Raw genomic sequence first — 21136 nt, 5'->3', positions numbered from 1 at the left:
CAACCACCCACAACATTGTGACAATGATTTCGGTACAGGCAAACAAAAATCTAGGTATATGTTTCAAGAAGCTTAAATATCAAGACCTATCCAGATAATTATGGATCCTGCACTTTTCAAATCACCCACCCACGTGGTTTGATTTAATGTCAGTGTAGACAGCTGGCCATGCAGGCAGGAGACGTCAAGTCAGTTCATTATACATTGACACAGAGCCAGTGCTTTGACAGGATTTCTTTCTGGCACACTGCTGGTGTTGTGGTGTGGCTACAGGCACTGAGTTATAACATCCCTTGAGAGGCTGTGTAGGGGTTAAGTGGCTCAATCAAGGGCGCAACAGATGTACTTTTCAGCAGGACTCTTTGAACTTGCACGTTTAATATTTCATTATTGCAATGGGCCACCGTGACATTGTTCGGGAATAAAGGCAGCAGCACCCCTGGAAATATGCCAAAAGAACTGCACTGCCGCTACATCTCTAAAACCTGTGATTAGTGGATGAATGTATAAGTTTGTAGTACTGATTTTACAGCATTATATAGCCTATTTCATTATTAGCATTAGGTTATCACATAATTCTCTATAGGGCACAGCTGATTGGTTCCTGCTGTAGCCAGTGAAATCGCTGCTCAACCTTCAAATACTTGGTTAGCATTTGCTTAGCAGCGCAGCGCACTTTCAAAAACCCTCTGAAATTTCTGCGGGGGTATTGTAATGTGTATATCTGTTTTGGTTTAGATTCATTGTGTTTTGGTTCTGTTTTCCCTGTTCTTGTTTCCCTGTGTTCACTGTCATTGCAAGTTGACCTAGTTTCCTAGTGTATGCCAGTTTGTTCCCTTAGGTACTGATTACATATCACCTGTTGTTCATTTAGCTACCTCATTATCTCTTCTTGTGCATTTAAGCCCTTAGTTCTCTCCAGTGTTTAGTCTTGCGATGATGTTGCATGTTCGGTTAGTGTTTATTATTCTGTTCCTGTATTCTCCTGAGAATCAGTTAATAAAATAAAATAAAATTATACTGTCTTCAGGTGAAGTGGCTCTGATTGACTCCGAATAAATCTCAGCTGTTTATCTTGGTTGCTGCTGCTACTACAAGATCCATGTGCCACAAAAAGCGTATGAAGTATCAAGAGAATCTTGTTGTTTAAAGGTATAGCTCAGGCAAGGGCTACAAAAACATTTCCAAGATATTAGATATACCATGAGTCTCACCTCAGGGTGAACCTGATTACACCAATTACATGTTTCTGGATCACCATCTTTGTTTATCCTGGAACAACATTCCAATCAACCAAACAGATTTGAGGGACAAGTTTACAGTTTATGTCAAGTTTTGGCTTACAACCAGGGTTCGGTGCTTCTACATCAGTGTTATTCACCTATCCTTTCCCTCTGGTTTTAGGGATAACGTATGGGTAGGGGTTAGGTTATAGGGGTAGGGATAGGGTTCAAACTAAATTTTCAGACAGGAATCTTGTTCCAGGATCAACAAAATATGTTGACCCAGGAACATGTCTTACATGGCAGTCATCAACAAGTAGAGAAAGTATGGCACAACAGTGACATTATCAAGAACTGGGCGTCCCTCCAAAATTGACAAGAATACAAAGTGAAAACTGGTCAGGGAGGCTGCAAAGAGGCCGAAAGCAACATTAAAAGATTTGCAGCTTTTTCTGGCAAGTACTGATTGTGACAACTCTCTCCCATATTCTCCATCTATCTAAGCTATTGGGCAGGGTGGCAAGACTCAAGCCTTTTCTGACTAAATAAAACATCCAAGCACAGAACCTTCTGACATCTGCTAGAAAATGAAGAGAACTTTCACCTTTCAGCATGACAATGATCCAAAACAAGCATCTAAATCCACAAAAGAATGGCATTAGCAAAGAAGGATGACTGTTTTGGAACAGAGCCCAGGCCTGAATCTGAGAGGGACCTGAAGAGCGCCGGGCCCAGGAGATGCTCTCGCAGTTTAACAGGTCTGGAACGTTTTTGCAAAGAAGAGTGAGAAAATATTCCCAAGTCAAAATGTGCCAAGCTGAATAAAATCAAAGCAGTAAAATCAAAAGGGTGCTTCAACAAAGTATTTGTTCAGGGGGGGGGGTGAACACTTATGCAGTTAGTTATTCCACTTTTTTTTTCTCTCTCTCTCTGAAATGTGTAACTTTCGTTTTCAGATTATATTCACTGTAGATCTGAGAGGTAAAATGGGATCACTTGGGAATCCAAAATTGTTGGCTAATCTGAGAAATGAATACTTTTCCTGTATCCCACATGCAAACACATTTTTTGGCGCTTTTCCACTGCATGGTATGGCATGGTATGGCTCGCTTAAATAGTACAACCTCAGTTGAGGTTCCAAGCGTGCCGTACCAATACTAAAATGTGATGTGTAAACACTGCAAATCACTGATTGGTTAGAGAGAATCGTCACTACCAGCGTCATTGGATTTGCGACATGAGACAGCCGAGCTCGTTGGTAGCCAAGGAGCGGATCCAGCGAGAGCTGGATGGGGCGACCAGGAATGAAAAAGTTTTTCAGCAACTATAACGATCAGTCTATAATCCCACCCGCTTTGAAGCGGTACTAAACTGCAGTGGAAAAGCAAACCAAGCCAAGGCGAGCCGAGCCGAATCGTACCATGCAGTGGAAAAGTGCCATTTGTTTAAGTTCAAGTCAACACAGTACTCAACTCAACTTAAGTGCCTCAAACAAAATGCATGATGTCTTAAAGATGTCATGGACTTCACAAACTTTTTTTTCATCTAGCATTTAGTTGCCCCTCTATTGCTTTTCATATCAGAACTTTTAAACATGGCTTTGTTTCCTGGCGGACTGTTAAAGATCATCTCACACTAGGCTTCTGGAAAAACTGTAGAAGTCAGCCAATCAGATTCAGATGTTTGTCTTCGCGAAAGTGTTTTTTGTGCCATATGCATCAGATGTTCAGTGTGTGGGCGTGATGTGTGAGGCTGAGACTATAATCATTGTGACAAGAACGTTACTGAAAGGATCAAAAACATGCAGCCAGCTGGAGCCTGAAACACGCCTTCGCTGGTCCTGTGTGTTTTGCACGTCACGCCCATCAGCCTCCCAAAGAGAAGCATGTGGAGGTGAGCGCGGCTGATCGTAGGACGGCCTAAATGCGGACCCACTCACAAACCCAGATAGCATGATCATATACTGTAACGTTAGCCGAAGAATGCCAGGAAGGGAGAAAACCGATTCTGCATTAATTTAACTACAGTTAAAGTCCACTGTACAGGTCCTCATTCAGATATGGGAGGGTAGGCCACTGTCTTTGGTCGATATCATGTCACAGGATCGAGCTCTAGACTGATTACACACACCTCATACACACACACACACACTGTCCCGCCGGCAGCTCATATCCTATGGGTGATTAGAGTTGTGTGTCTGTCTGCCAGCTGCTTGGGCAAGAGATTACATATGTTTGCAGCCCTTGGGGACTTCAATAAATCCACCTGCAGCTCATAGTCTAAACAGAAGCTGCAAGACATGTAGTTCATTCTGTATTCTGAAGGTCAGTGGTGCTTCTACAATCAGTTAAAACCAGAAAACTCAGATCCGATGGCCAGATGTTTCTTCAAAACACCATCCTTCTCTTCTGAGGTCATCCACGATTGTGAGAACTTGGTCAGTTTGTTATTCACATGGGAACTGGGAACAAAATGCTTTGATTTCAATTGATTTAGGCTCTGTTAAAAGGTGATTATCATGTAGGTAATATAAAAAATATATATTAAAAAGTTATAAATTATATTTTCCATACAAAAAAATGATGCCTTTTTTAAGGCCATTAAATTTGTTTTGCAATATAGTTTGCAAATAAGTTGTAAATACTGTAATGCAAATAATCTCATTGTCATTACAACATAAAATGTCCTTAATTGTCAAGAAACTATGGTGTCACAATGCAATCTTATGTCTTTTATTCTCCTGCTTTGTTCTATTCATCAAAGAATCCATAAAAAATATTAATCAGCACAACTAATTTCAACATTGATAATAATCAGAAATGTTTCTTGAGCATCAAATCATCATATTAGAATGATTTCTGAAGGATCATGTGACACTGAAGACTGGAGTAATGATGCTAAAAATTCAGCTTCGATCACAGGAATAACTTACTTTTTATAATATATTCACAGTTATTTTAAATTTGAATAATATTTCACATTATTATTGTTTGTACTGTATTTGCAGCCTTGATGAGACTTCTTTCAAAAACATTTTTAAAAAATCGTACTGATCCCAAACTCTTGAACGGTAGAGTATGTCTTACCAAACCTGAATCAATCAACTTAAAAATACTTAAACCAGTTTTGTGAACTGGATCAACAGACTGATTGTAAAGAACGGACTCAAAATCATGTTCAAATTCATATGGGTAACAATATTTAGATGAGTAAATAATGCCAGACTTTTCATTTATAGGTCAACAATTCCTTTCATGGACCTTTGTTTTCTTTGTGTATAATATAACTTGTTTTTTTATGTTGTTTCTTTCTTGGCCGTTTGGTGAAAATACATCCTCCCCTGTGTGTTGAATCTGCCTTTCTTGAGGATTATCAGTGGAGATACTGTACCTGCCAGCTATGAAGCTCAGAGGCATCAAACAGCCTGTTAACAAGAGAAGAGTTGAGAGAAGCAGAGCCTTCAAGAAGCTTTCATAAGATGGAAAAGAGAAATGACACTGAACTAAAAATAGCTAAGCTCAGACGCCAGGTCATCTAACTAAAGTTGTACATAAAAGCACCTTGAACGTAATCAGTGCGAAACGTTTTACAGAAAGTAATGTGCTACTAGTGAAAAGGATGTGATAATGTACTGTCACGGAAAAACACTGTCACTTCCACTGACTTGCTGTTATCAGAGGGCCAACCAATGCAGAAACAAGGAGCGATATGTCTTCTTAATTAGCGTTTAAAGTGCCCGTATTATGGATTTTTTGAAAATGACCTTTCATGCAGTGTGTAATGTAGCTGTATGTGAATGTAAACAGTCTGCAAAGTTGTAAAGCTGAAAGTGCTTCATAAATAAAGTTAGTTTATCTCAAAAGAAAGAGTCGACTCTGAACCGCTCAAACGAGTCGTTTGGAGTTCAAGTCTATTTTCACACGTCACGACTATCTACATCTGCACAATGCCCGCCTACATTTCTCGTGGACAGGACATCTTGCTGTAGCTCGTTCATGTGGATATCATGTCGTCAAGACGCTGTGCTCTCCGCCGGAAAGTAAATTCAGTTTATTTTCACTTCCAAAGTATGAGGCTGTGAAGAATCAGTGGTTAAAATTCATCTTTACCACGAAACCACAGCAGTGTAATCCCAAACTTTTGCTGTGTTCCCTTCATTTTACTGAAGACTGCTTCTCAAATCTCGGATTTCAATGCAGGATTTGCAAAACACTTGCTCTAGAAAGATGGGTCAGTTAATTTGGACCAATTTGCTCCTCAGAATCACAACCTAAGAGTATGACTAATTATTGATGTATATATTTTCTACCGGTGTTCAAAATACTTAGTTTTGTGTTTTATATTGTGTACATTTTTATTTGTTTTACTGAAATACTTCAGTTGTGGACCACTATAACCTAAAACTGTGTCTATTAATGCAGAGTGTCTGTCATTCTCACTACTTTGAGTAAAGATAAAGGATGGAGCAAGATTTGTTTTACCAATGTTTTTGTTACATCAGTCATTCACGCTACAGCTCGGCTAACGTAGAGCATGCGCCGTTATGATACAGTTCCTGCATGAGCACCGCAATAAATTAGAAATATATACATGGGTTTGTTGATGGACATACTGTACTCTTGTTAATGCTGATGGTGAAGAATTACAGTTGCAACATCTCATAATGTACCTCAAACTGAGTAGTGTATCACTGAGAAACACTGAGTCCTGCTCGAGTCGTCTTGCGATGGAGGTTCGGGTTGAATAACTAGTTCTTCCAATGTTTCATCATCGGACTCGCTCTCAGATTGATATGGTAAATTCAACTGTTCATTACTGTCTTTAGTCTACAGTGTCCAATCGCTGAGCTGTAGGAAGCCTCCGGATGGAGCTGACGTTCAGTCATGGCAATGGCCGTTTTTGTTTTCGACACACGCGCTGTACGCGGTAAACCAATCACAACACACTGAGCTGTCTGGCCAATCAGAGCAGAGTAGCTCGCGGAAAGGAGGGATTTAAAGAGACTGATTCATCCATCGAGTCGTTTGAGAATCATTGAAAAATGTGGTGATGTGCAAATGTTTTATGAGAAAATGAAACAGTTTTTTGACCTTTGATGCATGTAAACATGTTGTAGAAGTTTAGAATAGACTTTAAATAGCGTAATGGGGCACTTTAAAATTAGTTGATGTCTGTTTGTGACAGGACTTCCTGAACATGAGTTCCTGCAGTTGCTTCTCAGAGAAAAGACGGTGGAAGATGCTGGCAGCTTATTTCCACCTCCAAAGACTGTCCTTTAACTACCAGTTCCTGTTTACAAGGCTAGCTGTACGTCAAAGAGTCTTTTCCTGAGAGAGATAAGAGGAAAACAAAAAAGCAATAAAAACATGTGAAGGGGCTCGAATGAGATTCGAAGGAGAATTTTTGTTTATGTTCAGTTTCAAGGTGTCAAAATGCTATTGAATTCCTAAAAGTTAACTTTTTTAACTGCTTTATATTTACAGCCATCCGATTACATGAAATCAGACATAAAATATTGATGACATCATGTTGCACTTACGGGCGTGTCCAAATTGTTGTTGAGACTTTCTACGTCTCCTCCCGATAACAATGGCTGCCTATTTATATAGCGCTTTCACAGACCTATGGCCACCAAAGCGCTTTACATAGCCTCACATTCACCCATTCACACACCGACGGCGGTGTCAGCCATGCAGGGCGCCATCCAGCTCGTCGGGAGCAGCTGGGGTTAGGTGTCTTGCTCATGGACACCTCGACACTTGGTCAGGTGGAACCGGGGATTGAACCACCAACCTTTCGGTTTGTAGACAACCTACATGAACCACTGAGCCACTGCCACCCCTGATAGGGATCCATGGACCATGGATCATAGCTGTGATTTAAACTAAAGTGTGTAGGCTATTTAAAAAAGTGAGGGATGAGGCCAAACTTAAAACCCTCATTAGGTTTGTGCAATGCTATTGGTACAGCTGTTAGTTTTACAGTCAATGTTTGTTGTATTTGCCAAATTCTAATTAAACACACTTTAACAGCATGATTTCAAACGTATGCTTTTAGTAAGCATAAACCCTTTTTGGAGCACCTACAGCATGGCATGCAAATACAGGGATGCAAATATTCCTTCAGCAGCATGACCTTATTTTACTTTCAGGTAAAACTTCGAATATGAATGAGCTGGAGTCCTGCAAACATAAGTGCCCTGTCTGCTCCCCAAAAAATCTCTCAAAATCCTGAAGCCAATAAACTGGTAGTAAATTGGTAGTAAAATAGTCAAAGGTAAAGAAAGTGTATAGACTGTACATAGCAACAGTACACTGCAAATGCAACCTTTGCAGAAGCAAGCTAAAATGGCATGGTGGCTTTCATCAAATGCGTTTTTATCTCACGTTTGCTTTTGTTAACACTGTGTAGTGTAGGGTTTAGTTTAAGTGGTACATTATTTTCAAAAGCAATAGAGCATTAACCTCTTGGTGCCACTCACTGGAGATTTCATTTCCAAACTGCCCTGACATGTACAACAAGCAGCGTAATAAAACATTGCCTGATCAACGTTCATCTGTTCCAGATAAAACTGAACGTGCTTTTATAGTGCCAGTCATTCATTAGACATATTACTTCAAAAGTGTTGAGAAGCGTGCAAGTAGCAAATTAATATAATTTGGCAGAAATGTCACCATAGGCAGGCCTTTCCAATGAGAAAAATACAAATTCTGTCTTAATTTACTAAACTTGCACCAAGCATTATTGTGTCACGAACAAAATTTTAAAACACCATGATATAGATGATTATTATCAGCAAATAACAAGTTGAATTTCAGTCAATTCAAAGCTATTGAGCATATCAGCAACAGACACACATATCTGACAACCTCAGTTTGATTGTAGTTTAAGTGATTTTATTGTAGTGTAATATAATATAAATCACACTCTAGCCTATTGCACAAGTAGAAACCATATAAATGTGCTTATATGTGTGCATTTATATTTATTTTATGATATTTGTCAAAAGAATACCATGACATATTCTCATGTCATTTATGTCCTCATCAAAGAAGAAATATACATTTTGCAATCCTCTATGTCTGTGATGTATATCTTCAGAAATGACTAGAAAAGAACTGGACACATTGACCAAGAGCTTGTGAAAACCTGGCTGCCAGCCTACATTGCCAATAATGTAGAAATTGTACCTCACAGTTCACAAAGATGCTTCAACAGGATAGTGGCCATATGAGATCCATTATTCTTCTCTTATCAATGCTGAGATGAATGGTCAATTACAGATCCCACCTTTCTATTACCTTTAAAATAATTAAAATAAACATATATGCTGGCTCAAAATCATTGTCATTTTGCAGAATAAATGCGAAAATCTGCGTAAACCCTCTTAATTTAGAAATATCAAATGAGCAATGTCCGGTTAATCCATCGTGTTTCACGTGCTCCGATGCAGCCTGTTGTCAAAGCCGAGTAACAGACGAAAAAGCGACAAATAATACAAAAGCGACACATTTGAACGATACATGAGCGAATAAATCTTACCTCGGTCTATAAGGGCGTTTCCGTTCAGTTCACACGCTCGCTGTCGGGTGTACCGCCGCACATCTGCTCACCACGCCTTCCCTTCACCGGCTACAAAGACACGGGCCGGGGCCATGCCGTTATCTGCGCGCACACGGGCCAGCGCGCGCACACGCTCGCTCATACTATACCCACGGTAGTGTGTGTGTGTGTGTGTGAGAGACATACACACTACACAGCCTCCCCTCACTGACAATACATAGTATCGCTATATCATGCTGCAGGGAAATATTGGGAATTTGAATACATTCATTGTTCATTGATCATACTGTTATAGCAGTTAGGCTAATAATTGATAATTAATGCAAAAAATCATTTAGCCTAAATTCAATGACTCGATTCGACGATTTGTACTAGGCTATTAGTGCTATAAAAGTGACGGTTGCTCGACGAAATTTCAAGGGTAAAACCCAGAATCCGCGTGTTTGGGAGTTTCGTGTCTCCATTACAGCGGCAAAACTCCGCTCCACTCTGACAACGCTCCACTTTCGGGTGTAGGCTACCGTGTGTCTGTAGCAAGTGTGTTTAATCTATGTTTATTTATTTTTTCAACACACGATCCAGAAAGCACACGTACGTCTGCAAGATGTCTGTTAAAGATCACTTAATCTGGAAAGCATCTGCTGTTTACTAACATCTGATAGATGTCTTAAAGATGTCAGTTTTGCATACATTCTAAATTATAAACATCTTAAAGACATCTTCTAAACGTCTATTTGACATCTGACAGGAAACGTCCTATAGACGTGTTGCATCAAATAGATGTCTCCGTGCTGTACGTGTGCTAGAGATGCACACGATTTGGAAATAGGCAAACTTTGTTTCCAAATGCCTCACAGCCATTGGCTGCCCACCTCCATTTTTCACGAAGATCCTTCCTAAACTTTTGCCGCTCTCGGCCGCTCTCAACGCTTTCTCCAGTCCGCTGTCAATCCCACAATGCACCGCACGAGCGTAAAGCTCAACTTCCATAAGAATCACCAGTGGACAATTCTACGCGAACTGCAAGCGCTGTGATTGGTCTGCTAGAACCCCTCCCTCGGGTTTCACATGCTCCCTCTGCACGTGTAATTGCACCTCAACGCGGACAAAGACGCAGAAGTATAAATGGAAGCCGATGCATAGAGGCTACAGCGTAGGTCCGACGCATCAACCTTAAGGGCGAACAAGTTCCCCACTCACATTTAGCTCATTTTCAAGTTGGTCACGCGTGGTTCTGTGTGAGCAGTGCTTCATACCTCACTACACTGCCAATGAACAATGACCTTTTTTTGGTATCAAAATTCGCTGAAATAGGCTATCGCTAACGCTATATGACCAAACCATAAGAAATAGAAAGACAACAGATATAATGTTCTCAAAATGTTGCCACAAAAACACTATTTATACATTGTTTATGGAACTTTTTCTGAAACGTTTTAGTTGGACATTCGTCTAATGTTTTTTTTTTTTTAAATGTTACTACTTTCATAACGTGCAGAGAACATTCAAAAGTATAATGTTCCTGTGAATGTTACATGAAAACATTTAAAAGAAACTGGACGTTTTGATCGATCAGAGAACATTCAGAAACAACGTCTTCATAATTTAATGGGAACTTTTTCAAAACATTCTTAGAACATATTTTAGCTGGAATGAATGCCTTAGTATGTGCTATTTAATTCAATTAGCTAGTGCCTCAAATTCAATTAATCGTTTAATTAATCATTCTTTGAATAGAAAAGAGGTGGTATTAACTTCGGATATGTGCGGATTAATTAGCACAATCATTCAAACAACACTTTTACATGTTAACATTACATAAGTAAGACTACAGAGTAATATTACTGAACTAACATATTAACTAGCCTATTTTGTTGATGTATTTACATATTATTAGGCAGTAATTATACATGATATGTGTAACATGTCTAAACTTTTCGATCGACTTGAAGTAAAGTCGTGATTAGAAAATCTTTTTCATGCTAATTAAATCAAACCCAGGCAGACACTAGGTGAAGATACATTAGCATTATTGAACCTGTAGTCAAGGCGCCTCCTCTACAAATGTGATGTCTCGGCTCTTCTGTGAGCGACTGTAATTCAAAGTCATTACTCTTCATGTATACAGTAGATTATGCAGCACAACTGCTGAAAGGTTCTTTAAAGGTTCGTGCATGTACAGCAAAACTGGATTGAATAGAGGCTCAGGCTCTGGGGCTTGACAGTAATATCCCAAACATCTGAACAAAGGGCCTGGTTTATTTGCATCCATCTTCTCAGTGCCCGCACTGTGTGAACGCCCATGGGGTCCCCTCTTCACCCTCCACGCAAAACACACACAAACACCATCTGCACTGAAGGAGAAGCTCATGTTCATTCCAACCGGAAGAATTATACCCACACTGTATAATCCCGGCGAACAAAAATGTGTTCTAAGCACGTTCTGTTATCGTTCCCATGAAGTTATGAAAACGTTATATCTGAATGTTCTCAAAACATTCAAATGTCCCGTTTTTGAAATGTTTTTTCATTGTTATGTGAACGTTAGAGAAAACATTAAGGAAATGTTTTTCCTATTTTATCATTTTGCAAGTACTATGGGTGTATTATAGCAGTATATGGGTTTTACCTTTGTTTTAATATTGGACAACACCGTTTTCAACAAAACACATGTTTTTCTGCGCTTTGGCCGGTCATTTACGCGACTGCATTTTGGGGCCTGAAAACGCAAACTTTTAAAAATGGGTTTCAAAGTGCAAGTTTTTGAAAACGAGACTGTTATCGTCTCCTTGTAAACTACAAAAACATGAATTTGTGAAAATGGTGACTTCATGCGCATGTGTATTATGTGTTCAGTCTGTGCAGTGTTTCTTTAGAATGTGACATCGCCAACTACTGGCCTGGTATGAATAATACAGCATTTTTTATAGTTTTTTTGCGGATCCGTGTGAACGGGATCATTTTGACTTTGTCTGTGTGCGAAAAATACGAAGGAAAAACATTGTTGTCGTGTAAACCTAGTTTGCTTCTCTTTGTTCCTACTGTATGTTCCTGCTCCTTTTCAGCTCCTCATTGTCTAGTGTTGTTTGTCTTTGAGTACACAATATGTTGAAAGTTTATTTTGTTTTGTTGAATTAAAGCTAACGCTACTATAGGCCTATTTGAACCATAGGATTTGAACTTTCACATTTCTCCTCGTCATCCTTTGTAGAGAATGTGAAAGTTACTCTCTCTAATGTTTCTCATTTCAAGTCATTTAATTTCCACCCTGATAGTCTGACTCTGAACTGAAACCAGCCTACAGCAATAGATCCTTGCTGTAAATCTTCTGAGAAATGACTATTTTTCCACTTGAAGAACAACACTTTTACTTTTCATTGTTACAAATGTTGTTCATGTTTAAGATGCACAAAGCTAAAGTAAAATAAAACTCTGATTCAGGTAGAATAATGAGACTGATACAGCCTAAGACCAAAAACGTTGCAAATATGTTCCAGGTGCCATTTTTCAGACTGTATAAATACTTGCGTTGAAATGTGACGATGTTCTTTCATTGATTTGATTATACTGCCATCGCGCGGGCATTGATTGTACTGTAAGTAAACTACGTTTATTTATTTATTTATTTAAAGAAAAAAAGGCAGTTTATCTGCGGTGAATGAAAACAAATCTAATGAAATGTAAATGATAATTTAGCAAGTAAAATGTTACTGTTCATAAAAATAAAAAATAAAAAATGTGTGGCCAAGTCAAAAACGTTGCTGTAAGGGTAACGCCCCCTTTTCGCACGCCAGCCAATGAAAAGATGCTGACACAAGGCAGTCGTCGACTCTTCATTCCTGGGATTTGTAGTTCCACGCTTAATTTGGCTGCATTCGCAGTTAACCAGTCGAGTGAGTTAACGGACTACATAGCGCAACTAGCGGACTACTGGAGCGCGCGAGGGACTGACTCTGGGTGACTGACAGCTTGACATCACGGTGGCTGGCAGTGGCACTTCGTGCGTCTGAAAGCACGGCTCTGAACTGACGTATTATTTTCCACCTGGGAGCGGACGAAAGTTGACAACTTTGAAAATGCAGTCGGAATCGGGGATCGTGGCCGACTTTGAAGTCGAAGATGAATTTCACGAAGAGCCTAAAACGTATTACGAGCTGAAGAGTCAGCCGCTGAAAAACAGGTCTGTGAATGGAGCGTTTGACAGCTTCTGAAATAATGCAGATTCTCTAATGCATGCTTTACAAAGTCTGGTAAGCTCAGAGAAGACTGTGACTGTTTTATTTTGTACCGTTTTATTATTTATTCTATTAGTCCTTCTAATGAGAATCAGCTGCGCTCACTCCATCCACGCTGCAAGCGACGCGACGCGACAGGGTTTACAGCCGCGATGTAGTCGCGTCGCGTTTCGTGCCGCGTATATGGTGTGTTACAGTAGACAACGCCTTAGGATACAGCATCATCATCAAATATTTACTCATGTAGCCCGTGTCTGTGTGTGAAGATCTCACTGGTATAACTGTTTAAATATGTGCAATGAACTTTTGGTAACACTTTCTAATGACTTTCAAACCATTATGCAATGCAGATCAGTGGGCTAGTTCTTCCCGAGGCTAGTTTTTATTCCAGGGAATATTTCAGGGTGGATTATTTTTGGAAGTTAATTTAATAGTTAATAGCAGTGAATGTATGCCTTGCAGCAAAACTGAAATAGTAATTTTGAAGCACAAAACAATGAGTGACAACAGCTAATACCCAGACAGCAAGAGTGTGTGTTTGTGTGTGTGTGTTCACTTGTTACCAACACACCTATTGCAAAATAAGATGATACTGGATTTTTTGTTTGAAGGATAAAACTAACAAAACATTTTTTTTTATTTTTTTTTTATCTAACATATAAAACTTAGAGGAAAAAAAACATTTGTGCATTTAGACTTTTGACACAAAACCTTTTAGTTACTGAAATAGACATCCTGTGACAACTAGCCCCGGTCTCACCTATATGAACATATTTCGATCAAAGTTTCAAACCTTTGCCACTTTAAAGTTAAGTTTCGTATGAGATCTTGAAATGAGAACACTTTCATAGCAGTGTATTTACGTATTCATGAAATCTAAAAAATAAAATAAAAAAGTGTATTACATTAGCATTATAGGGGCAGTTATAAGTGACAGGTGTACCGGATGCTTATTTTATTTTATTTTATTTTATTATATTTCAATTTTCAGCATGAAGAAAAGCCACTGAAATGAATGTACAGTGAGAACTGAGACAAAGATGTAATAGGTTTAACAGACAAAGTATTGTATATTGACTTAAATGCTGCTTAGCTTATCACATTCAGGCAAACGTTTAAACGGATCAGAGATCGCAACAAGATCCGAGCTGCTTTCTATCAACTTGTATATGAATTCTGAACTGAATTAGATGTAAACAGTGGACATGTCATGCTCTTGTTCACACATGCTTGTGCGACTGCAGTGAACTCAGTGTGTTAACTGTTCGCTGATGTGATTTTGATATACAGTATGTGCACATCAGTGGTGTAGTCTAGTTTTTTGTAGTGAGTATACTCTAATATAACACCCCCACCCCCCCCCCCCCCCCCCCCGCCGCCGCATACTCACCCAGCCCAGAGCGTCACCCCATAAGCACCACCACACTCACTAAGGCATACAGTATGCATCGACATGTAATTGAGAGCATTATGAAATACTAAGTGTTATCAACTTATTTATTTGTTACATGAATATGGTCCCTGAAGCACAGGTTTTATCAGTTGACAATTATCAACAATTAAAAAAAAAAACATTATAGGCACAAATACAAATTTACTTTTAGAAATGGTGTTTTTGAAAAAAATTTATTTTAAAATACATTTTACTGTGCAATAATTCCTTTCTAATTAATTTGAGTTAGACCGAACTTTTATTTTGGTGGGTTGTAGACATTTGAGTTTCTGTGTGTTTTAATAAACTATTATTATTATTATTATTATTAGGCCTGAAGTATACTCTGTGCAATAGTAATATATTTATGTTATAATTTCTTCAAGTTATACAGAACTTTTATTTTGACAGGTTGTCGTAAAGACATAACAGTTTCTGTGTGTATATGAAACGAATGAATGACGATAGTTTTATCAAATGAAATGGTGAAATTCTCATCAAGTGACTCTCATAGCAGCTCTGCGATGAAATGCACATGTGTAGCCTACATCATGTCTCAATACAGTGAAACGCTGAAAACACCACGAGCGTGAGTCACGCGTGCTTCTGTGTGTGTGTGTGTGTAGCATACACTGAGCGCTCATTCCCAGAGACGCGTAGAACAATTGCAGTCTCTTTTAGCTTTAATATTCATAGACACTAGTCCATATCGAGATTTGATTCATTGTACAGCAGCTACTTTTGATATATTCATTCAAAAATAGCCTAATTCCGTGACGTTCTGCTTTATATAGCAAGTTCCATTTGTGACTGGATTCCGCGATTCGATCCGTCGCTTCGCAAACACAGACGGGGTGAATTTATGAATGAAAGTGTGAAAGTTCTGACACAAAACGAAGTTGATACGTATCCTCACGCTTTTTTTAAGTGGGTATACGCAAATCCTTGGCCTTTTCTAGTGGGTATACGGCGTATACCTGCGTATCACGTAGACTACACCACTGGTGCACATGCAGACACACACTGAAGCTTTAGCACTAGACTCTTTCACCGTGACAGAGATCCGTGAAGCTTCATTGGCAGACGGAGAGATCTTAATTTAGACGAGGCAGACGCTCAGGCCGCCGTGAGGTGAAAATTAACAACATAAATTTAGAAGTGCAGGCTAATACCTCAGATGCAGCGCTTGGATTTTGGGGGTTATTTTGGTTTGTTGCTAAAATATTGAGTGTAATAACTGGTGTTGGATCACAATATGCAAAATTTTACACTAAAGTTTTGTTATTTAGCATTTGTTTGGACTAAAGTTTTGGTTTGTTGCTAAAATATTGAGTGTAATAACTGGTGTTGGATCACAATATGCAAAATTTTACACTAAAGTTCTGTTATTTAGCATTTGTTTGGACTAAAGTTTTGGTTTGTTGCTAAAATATTGAGTGTAATAACTGGTGTTGGATCACAATATGCAAAATTTTACACTAAAGTTCTGTTATTTAGCATTTGTTTGGACTAAAGTTTTGGTTTGTTGCTAAAATATTGAGTGTAATAACTGGTGTTGGATCACAATATGCAAAATTTTACACTAAAGTTCTGTTATTTAGCATTTGTTTGGACTAAAGTTTTGGTTTGTTGCTAAAATATTGAGTGTAATAACTGGTGCTGGATCACAATATGCAAAATTTTACACTAAAGTTCTGTTATTTAGCGTTTTTTTGGACTAAAGTTCTGTAAAGTTTTGGTTTGTTGCTAAAATATTGAGTGTAATAACCAAAGGGGCAACATTCTAATCTGAAAAATGAAGCCTACCCGGAAGTGCGAAAAACTGCAATACATTAAAAATCCGCTAGGGGCAGGTCCCAAAAGGGAGCAAATGTCCATAGCCCCCATGTTAAAATGTCCGTTTTCACAGCATAAATACATGTTTTTACAGGTTGGTCCCATGGACTTTTATTGTATTTTTCGATAGGTTCCGAGTGCCTGACAACTGTGAGGGGGGTGAATTTTTTTCTAACTCGTTAGTTTAGATCGTATTTAGATATAAAATGTATGACAATAAGGGCGTGGTTAACTTTGATTGACAGCTTGATTGGCAGCTGATAACGAGCATAGGCAGCGCCAAGGAGAATGACAACATAAGAAGCGCCATTTTTTAATTTACAGTTGAAATATAATACTACTGTTTTTGTATCATGAAATGTAGTTTTAAGAGTTTTTCAGGCGAGAATGTAGTTGTTTAAAGCTCAAATCTGTGGTTTATTTATAAAGATTTATGAAAATTGTATCCAGTTGTGAGATCCAGACAATCACCGGGAGCTCGGCGCTCATGTACCCCGCCTGGAACAGCCTTTCCTCGGCTAGTCGTTCTGACGTTTGCCGCTGACTCTGACGTCTCTGTAGTGGTTAAACATGAGATATAATTTGTCTTGTGTATATCTAACGGGCGATTTTTGGTCTTGTAAATCTATAATTTGTTCCCTGGCCAATCGGTTTGGCTGAGGGGAAGTTTCATAACTTTATAAGCTATTTAACTTTACCGTTGAATGGTTAGACTAGATCGAGCGCTGACTTTGTATGTTTGACTGAATTGTTTGCTTTATTTGTATAGCTTCTTGTACCTTTTACTTATACTTTTATAATGGCTAATATTGATAAAACTGAAATTTAACAAAAAGAGACTGGGTTGAGTTTTGTCATTTTAAATTGTAATACAATGAAGATGTCGATGATCTGTTGTTTAGTACAAATGCACATATTGCCTGGACCATATTAAAATGTTTAATATGTTTATATTATATTTAAACGAAAAGAGGCAGGGTTGTGTTTTATATTTCGTTTTGTTATAAATAGGCTAACGTTATGCAGTGAATATAATCAATACGCGTTGCCTGAACCACATTTGTGTGGCTATAATGTTTAAGATTTCTTTAAATTAAAACGAAAAGAGGCAGTGTGGTGTTTTATAACATATTTTGTTTTATTGTTGCCTAAAATATACATACAGAGAGAACCGGAGTAGCAGAGCGAGCTGAGTGACGCAGAATAACCGGACTCGCGTCCTCGGGAGTCATTCTCCTGAGTCGGACTTGGTAATTAAGTCCGAACTTTGCGTACTTGCTATCGAGAAACGCCTAGCTTGGCTTCTTGTGACAAACACGCCGGGAAGCAAGAACAAGATATGCTGTATGTCATCCATTGTTGTTTATGTTGCTTTCTTCACGCGAAAATGACATCGTCCCAGTCTCACACAAAGCCCGCCCTTTTACCCATATATGGATTGGCCAGAAGGTGGGCGGGGTTAGGATTACCCGAGATTTTCCAAAATGGCGCCGCCCATACCCCCCATAAACGGCTTCAAACCCGTTCTTCAGAAAGTCTATGGGTGACGTCACAGACGCTTTGTCCATATTTTTTACAGTCTATGGTAATAACTGGTGTTGGATCACAATATGCAAAATTTTACACTAAAGTTCTTTTATTTAGCATTTGTTTGGACTAAAGTTTTGTAAAGTTTTGGTTTGTTGCTAAAATATTGAGTGTAATAACTGGTCTTGGATCACAATATGCAAAATTTTACACTAAAGTTCTGTTATTTAGCGTTTGTTTGGACTAAAGTTTTGGTTTGTTGCTAAAATATTGAGTGTAATAACTGGTCTTGGATCACAGTATGCAAAATCTTACACTAAAGTTCTGTTATTTAGCATTTGTTTGGACTAAAGTTTTGTAAAGTTTTGGTTTGTTGCTAAAATATTGAGTGTAATAACTGGTCTTGGATCACAATATGCACAATCTTACACTAAAGTTCTGTTATTTAGCATTTGTTTGGAAATGTGTTTTTATAGGGTTCTCGTGATCATGGGATTTTTGTGATTTTCAGGCAAGAAATAGCTTTTTGTGAGTACAAAATCATGATCCACTGAAAATGACTGGAAATGTCGTGGAAATTCATTAGTCAAAAGCTGTGGGAACCTAAAAAATCTATTCTTGCTATTCAGGCTTGCATTTATGTGTCAATGACTGTGCTTGAAATGTTTTAGCACAATTCATAATACTTGATGCATGTTTAATGCTCCTGCAAGTGCCGTTGTATCCGGCATTATATCATCTTTTTCTACCACTGAGGGTCCCAAACTTTTTACTACAAAGGCCCAAAAATGCAAACTTGTTTTGATTCTCGAGGCCCGAGAATTAATGTTGCATTAACTATATTATTTTAAAATAATTGAAAATTAAATTAACAGTTGTAAAGTAAAATTAAAGTTATTATAACTATTATTTTCTTAAATATATATATATATATATATTTTATTTCACAGTGAAATATTTCAATTGTAACAAAAATATATTTGTTCTTATTTAGAATTCATATTTTATTTATTTTTGTTGTTATGATTGTTTTAGAGCCAGATTTATACATAATTACAAATGCTGGCCTACAAAACATGCACAGAAAACTTTTTTTTTAAATCACACTTTAAATTTCTTTTTTAATCAGAAAAATCACAATTAGACTTTTCCCCAAATCATTCAGCCATAGGCTAGTTTCTGCTAATGCTTTACAGTTGCAATGTAACATAAAATAATTATTTTATATTTTTTCTTAAGTATGAGTACTTATTTCTTAATTATGAGTTCTTAAAGTATTTTTTATTTCTACAGTGAGATATTACAATTGTAATATTTATGAATAAATTTTAATTTTTATATTTTATATTTTAATTTAATAATAGTAATAATTATTGTTGTTGTTGTTGTTATTATTAGAGACCGAAGTATCAGCCAATAATTATTTTAATTATTTTCACTTTCGCCCGATTGTTTAAAAACAGCCAATGAGGGCGCAAAAACGTGTCAGATTGCAACTCATAATGTGCATAAAGAAAATCTCTCCCGTGTTGAATTTAGGGCAAGTTTATGACACCGTTTTTAGCTGCCGTTCTGATGTAAAAAAGTGCTGCACTGTGTAAGTAGAAATGAGAACACGGATGAGAAGAAATTCTTCAATAAAGTCATTGTATTTGTTTGTTTTTTTGTGCACAAAAGGTATTCTCGTCGCCTCATAACTTTAAGGTTGAACCACTGTAGTCACATGGACTATTTTAACGATGTCTTTACTACCTTTCTGGGCCTTGAAAGTAGTTGTGTAGCTGTCTGGATGGGTCAGAAAGCTCTCAGATGTCATCAAAAAGATCTTAATTTGTGTTCCGAAGATGAACGAAAGTCTTACGGGTTTGTAACGACATCAGGGTGAGTAATTAATGACAGAATTGTCATTTTGGGGTGAACTAACCCTTTAAAAGCCCTGGCATGAATTGCCTTCTGTAGCCATTGGCATTTCTGACTTGTGTAGTTTTGCGTTCTTGATATTGATGGCAGGAACAGGTGTTTGCATGTACCATGCTGACCGTCATTGAGAACATCCTCACATCCTTGACTCGCTCACTGGATGAAGTCCAACGCTCCTCACAATCCTCTCTTTCCTTGAAACTCCTATTTTCATTCATGAACCTTTTTTTTTTATTATTATGATGAGGCGTTCAACAGATACTTCTCCTCTTATAAGGGCAGAGACGGAAGATGATTGTTCTCAGCGGTTGATTCGTTGCATAATAACAGATAAGGACGTGCAAGGTGGTTAGATTTTTTCATAGTTTTGTCGATTACAAGGCCACTGTGGTTGGGAGTTTGACGCAAGACACCGGAACGGTGGAGTGTATTTTTAGGTGGTCATCAACGCAACTCCTTAGTCAGATTTCAAGAGTTCCTGTTTTGTTTTTCTTTGACCCTCCCAAAACTCCCCAAAAAAGATTCAGGCGTGAATCTTCAAACGTGCATTCATACCTCGCTCTGGTGTGCAGATTTGATTTGTCATGCAGTTTGCCTTAAAAAAATACTTTTTTTCAGCAAGGATGCATTAAATTGATCAAAAGTGACAGCAAAGACATTTATAATGTAATAAAAGTATTTTATTTAAAATAAATACTGTTTAAAAAAAAAATGTTATCCAGATTTTTGGAAGTCAGCTCAAACGTGCTGCGTAACATGAGAATGAACCTCATTGGTTCTTGCAGAAGCTCAAACGTGCTGCGTAACATGAGAATGAACCTCATTGGTTCTTGCTGAAGCTCAAACGTGCTGCGTAACATGAGAATGAACCTCATTGGTTCTTGCAGAAGCTCAAACGTGCTGCGTAACATGAGAATGAACCTCATTGGTTCTTGCAGAAGCTCAAACATGCTGCGTAACATGCGAATGAACCTCATTGGTTCTTGCTGAAGCTCAAACGTGCTGCGTAACATGAGAATGAACCTCATTGGTTCTTGCTGAAGCTCAAACGTGCTGCGTAACATGAGAATGAACCTCATTGGTTCTTGCAGAAGCTCAAACGTGCTGCGTAACATGAGAATGAACCTCATTGGTTCTTGCTGAAGCTCAAACGTGCTGCGTAACACGAGAATGAACCTCATTGCTTCTTGCAGAAGCTCAAACATGATGCGTAACACGAGAATGAACCTCATTGCTTCTTGCAGAAGCTCAAACATGATGCGTAACACGAGAATGAACCTCATTGCTTCTTGCAGAAGCTCAAACATGATGCGTAACACGAGAATGAACCTCATTGCTTCTTGCAGAAGCTCAAACATGATGCGTAACACGAGAATGAACCTCATTGTTTCTTGCTGAAG

General features: G+C 38.2%; 2 protein-coding genes across 5 annotated transcripts in view; one reads left to right on the top strand and one right to left on the bottom strand.

The window, feature by feature from the left end:
- The window catches only part of frmd4bb (FERM domain containing 4Bb), a 57113-nt gene extending 48280 nt beyond the window's left edge, over positions 1-8833 (bottom strand). The window contains exon 1 of the mRNA XM_082145052.1: positions 8766-8833. The gene's annotated coding sequence lies outside the window, so the exon portion shown is untranslated. The remainder of the gene's footprint in view (positions 1-8765) is intronic.
- Positions 8834-12728: 3895 nt separating this feature from the next.
- The window catches only part of mitfb (melanocyte inducing transcription factor b), a 68906-nt gene continuing 60498 nt past the window's right edge, over positions 12729-21136 (top strand). For 2 of the 4 annotated variants that reach the window (XR_014199685.1, XM_082145153.1), the window contains exon 1: positions 12730-12966. Coding sequence is in view for 3 of the 4 variants with exons in the window: in XM_082145153.1 (XP_082001279.1) it covers positions 12863-12966 (104 nt within the window). In the remaining variant the exon portion in view is untranslated. Of the gene's footprint in view, positions 13037-21136 lie in introns of all 4 variants that reach the window. The other 2 variants (XM_082145155.1, XM_082145156.1) reach the window with 2 other exon arrangements.

Source organism: Leuciscus leuciscus (genome assembly GCF_965113295.1).
Source record: "Leuciscus leuciscus genome assembly, chromosome: 18".
Lineage (NCBI taxonomy): Eukaryota > Metazoa > Chordata > Actinopteri > Cypriniformes > Leuciscidae > Leuciscus > Leuciscus leuciscus.
Note: the sequence above shows the minus strand (reverse complement) of the source record. Positions and strands in the feature narration are given on the sequence as shown.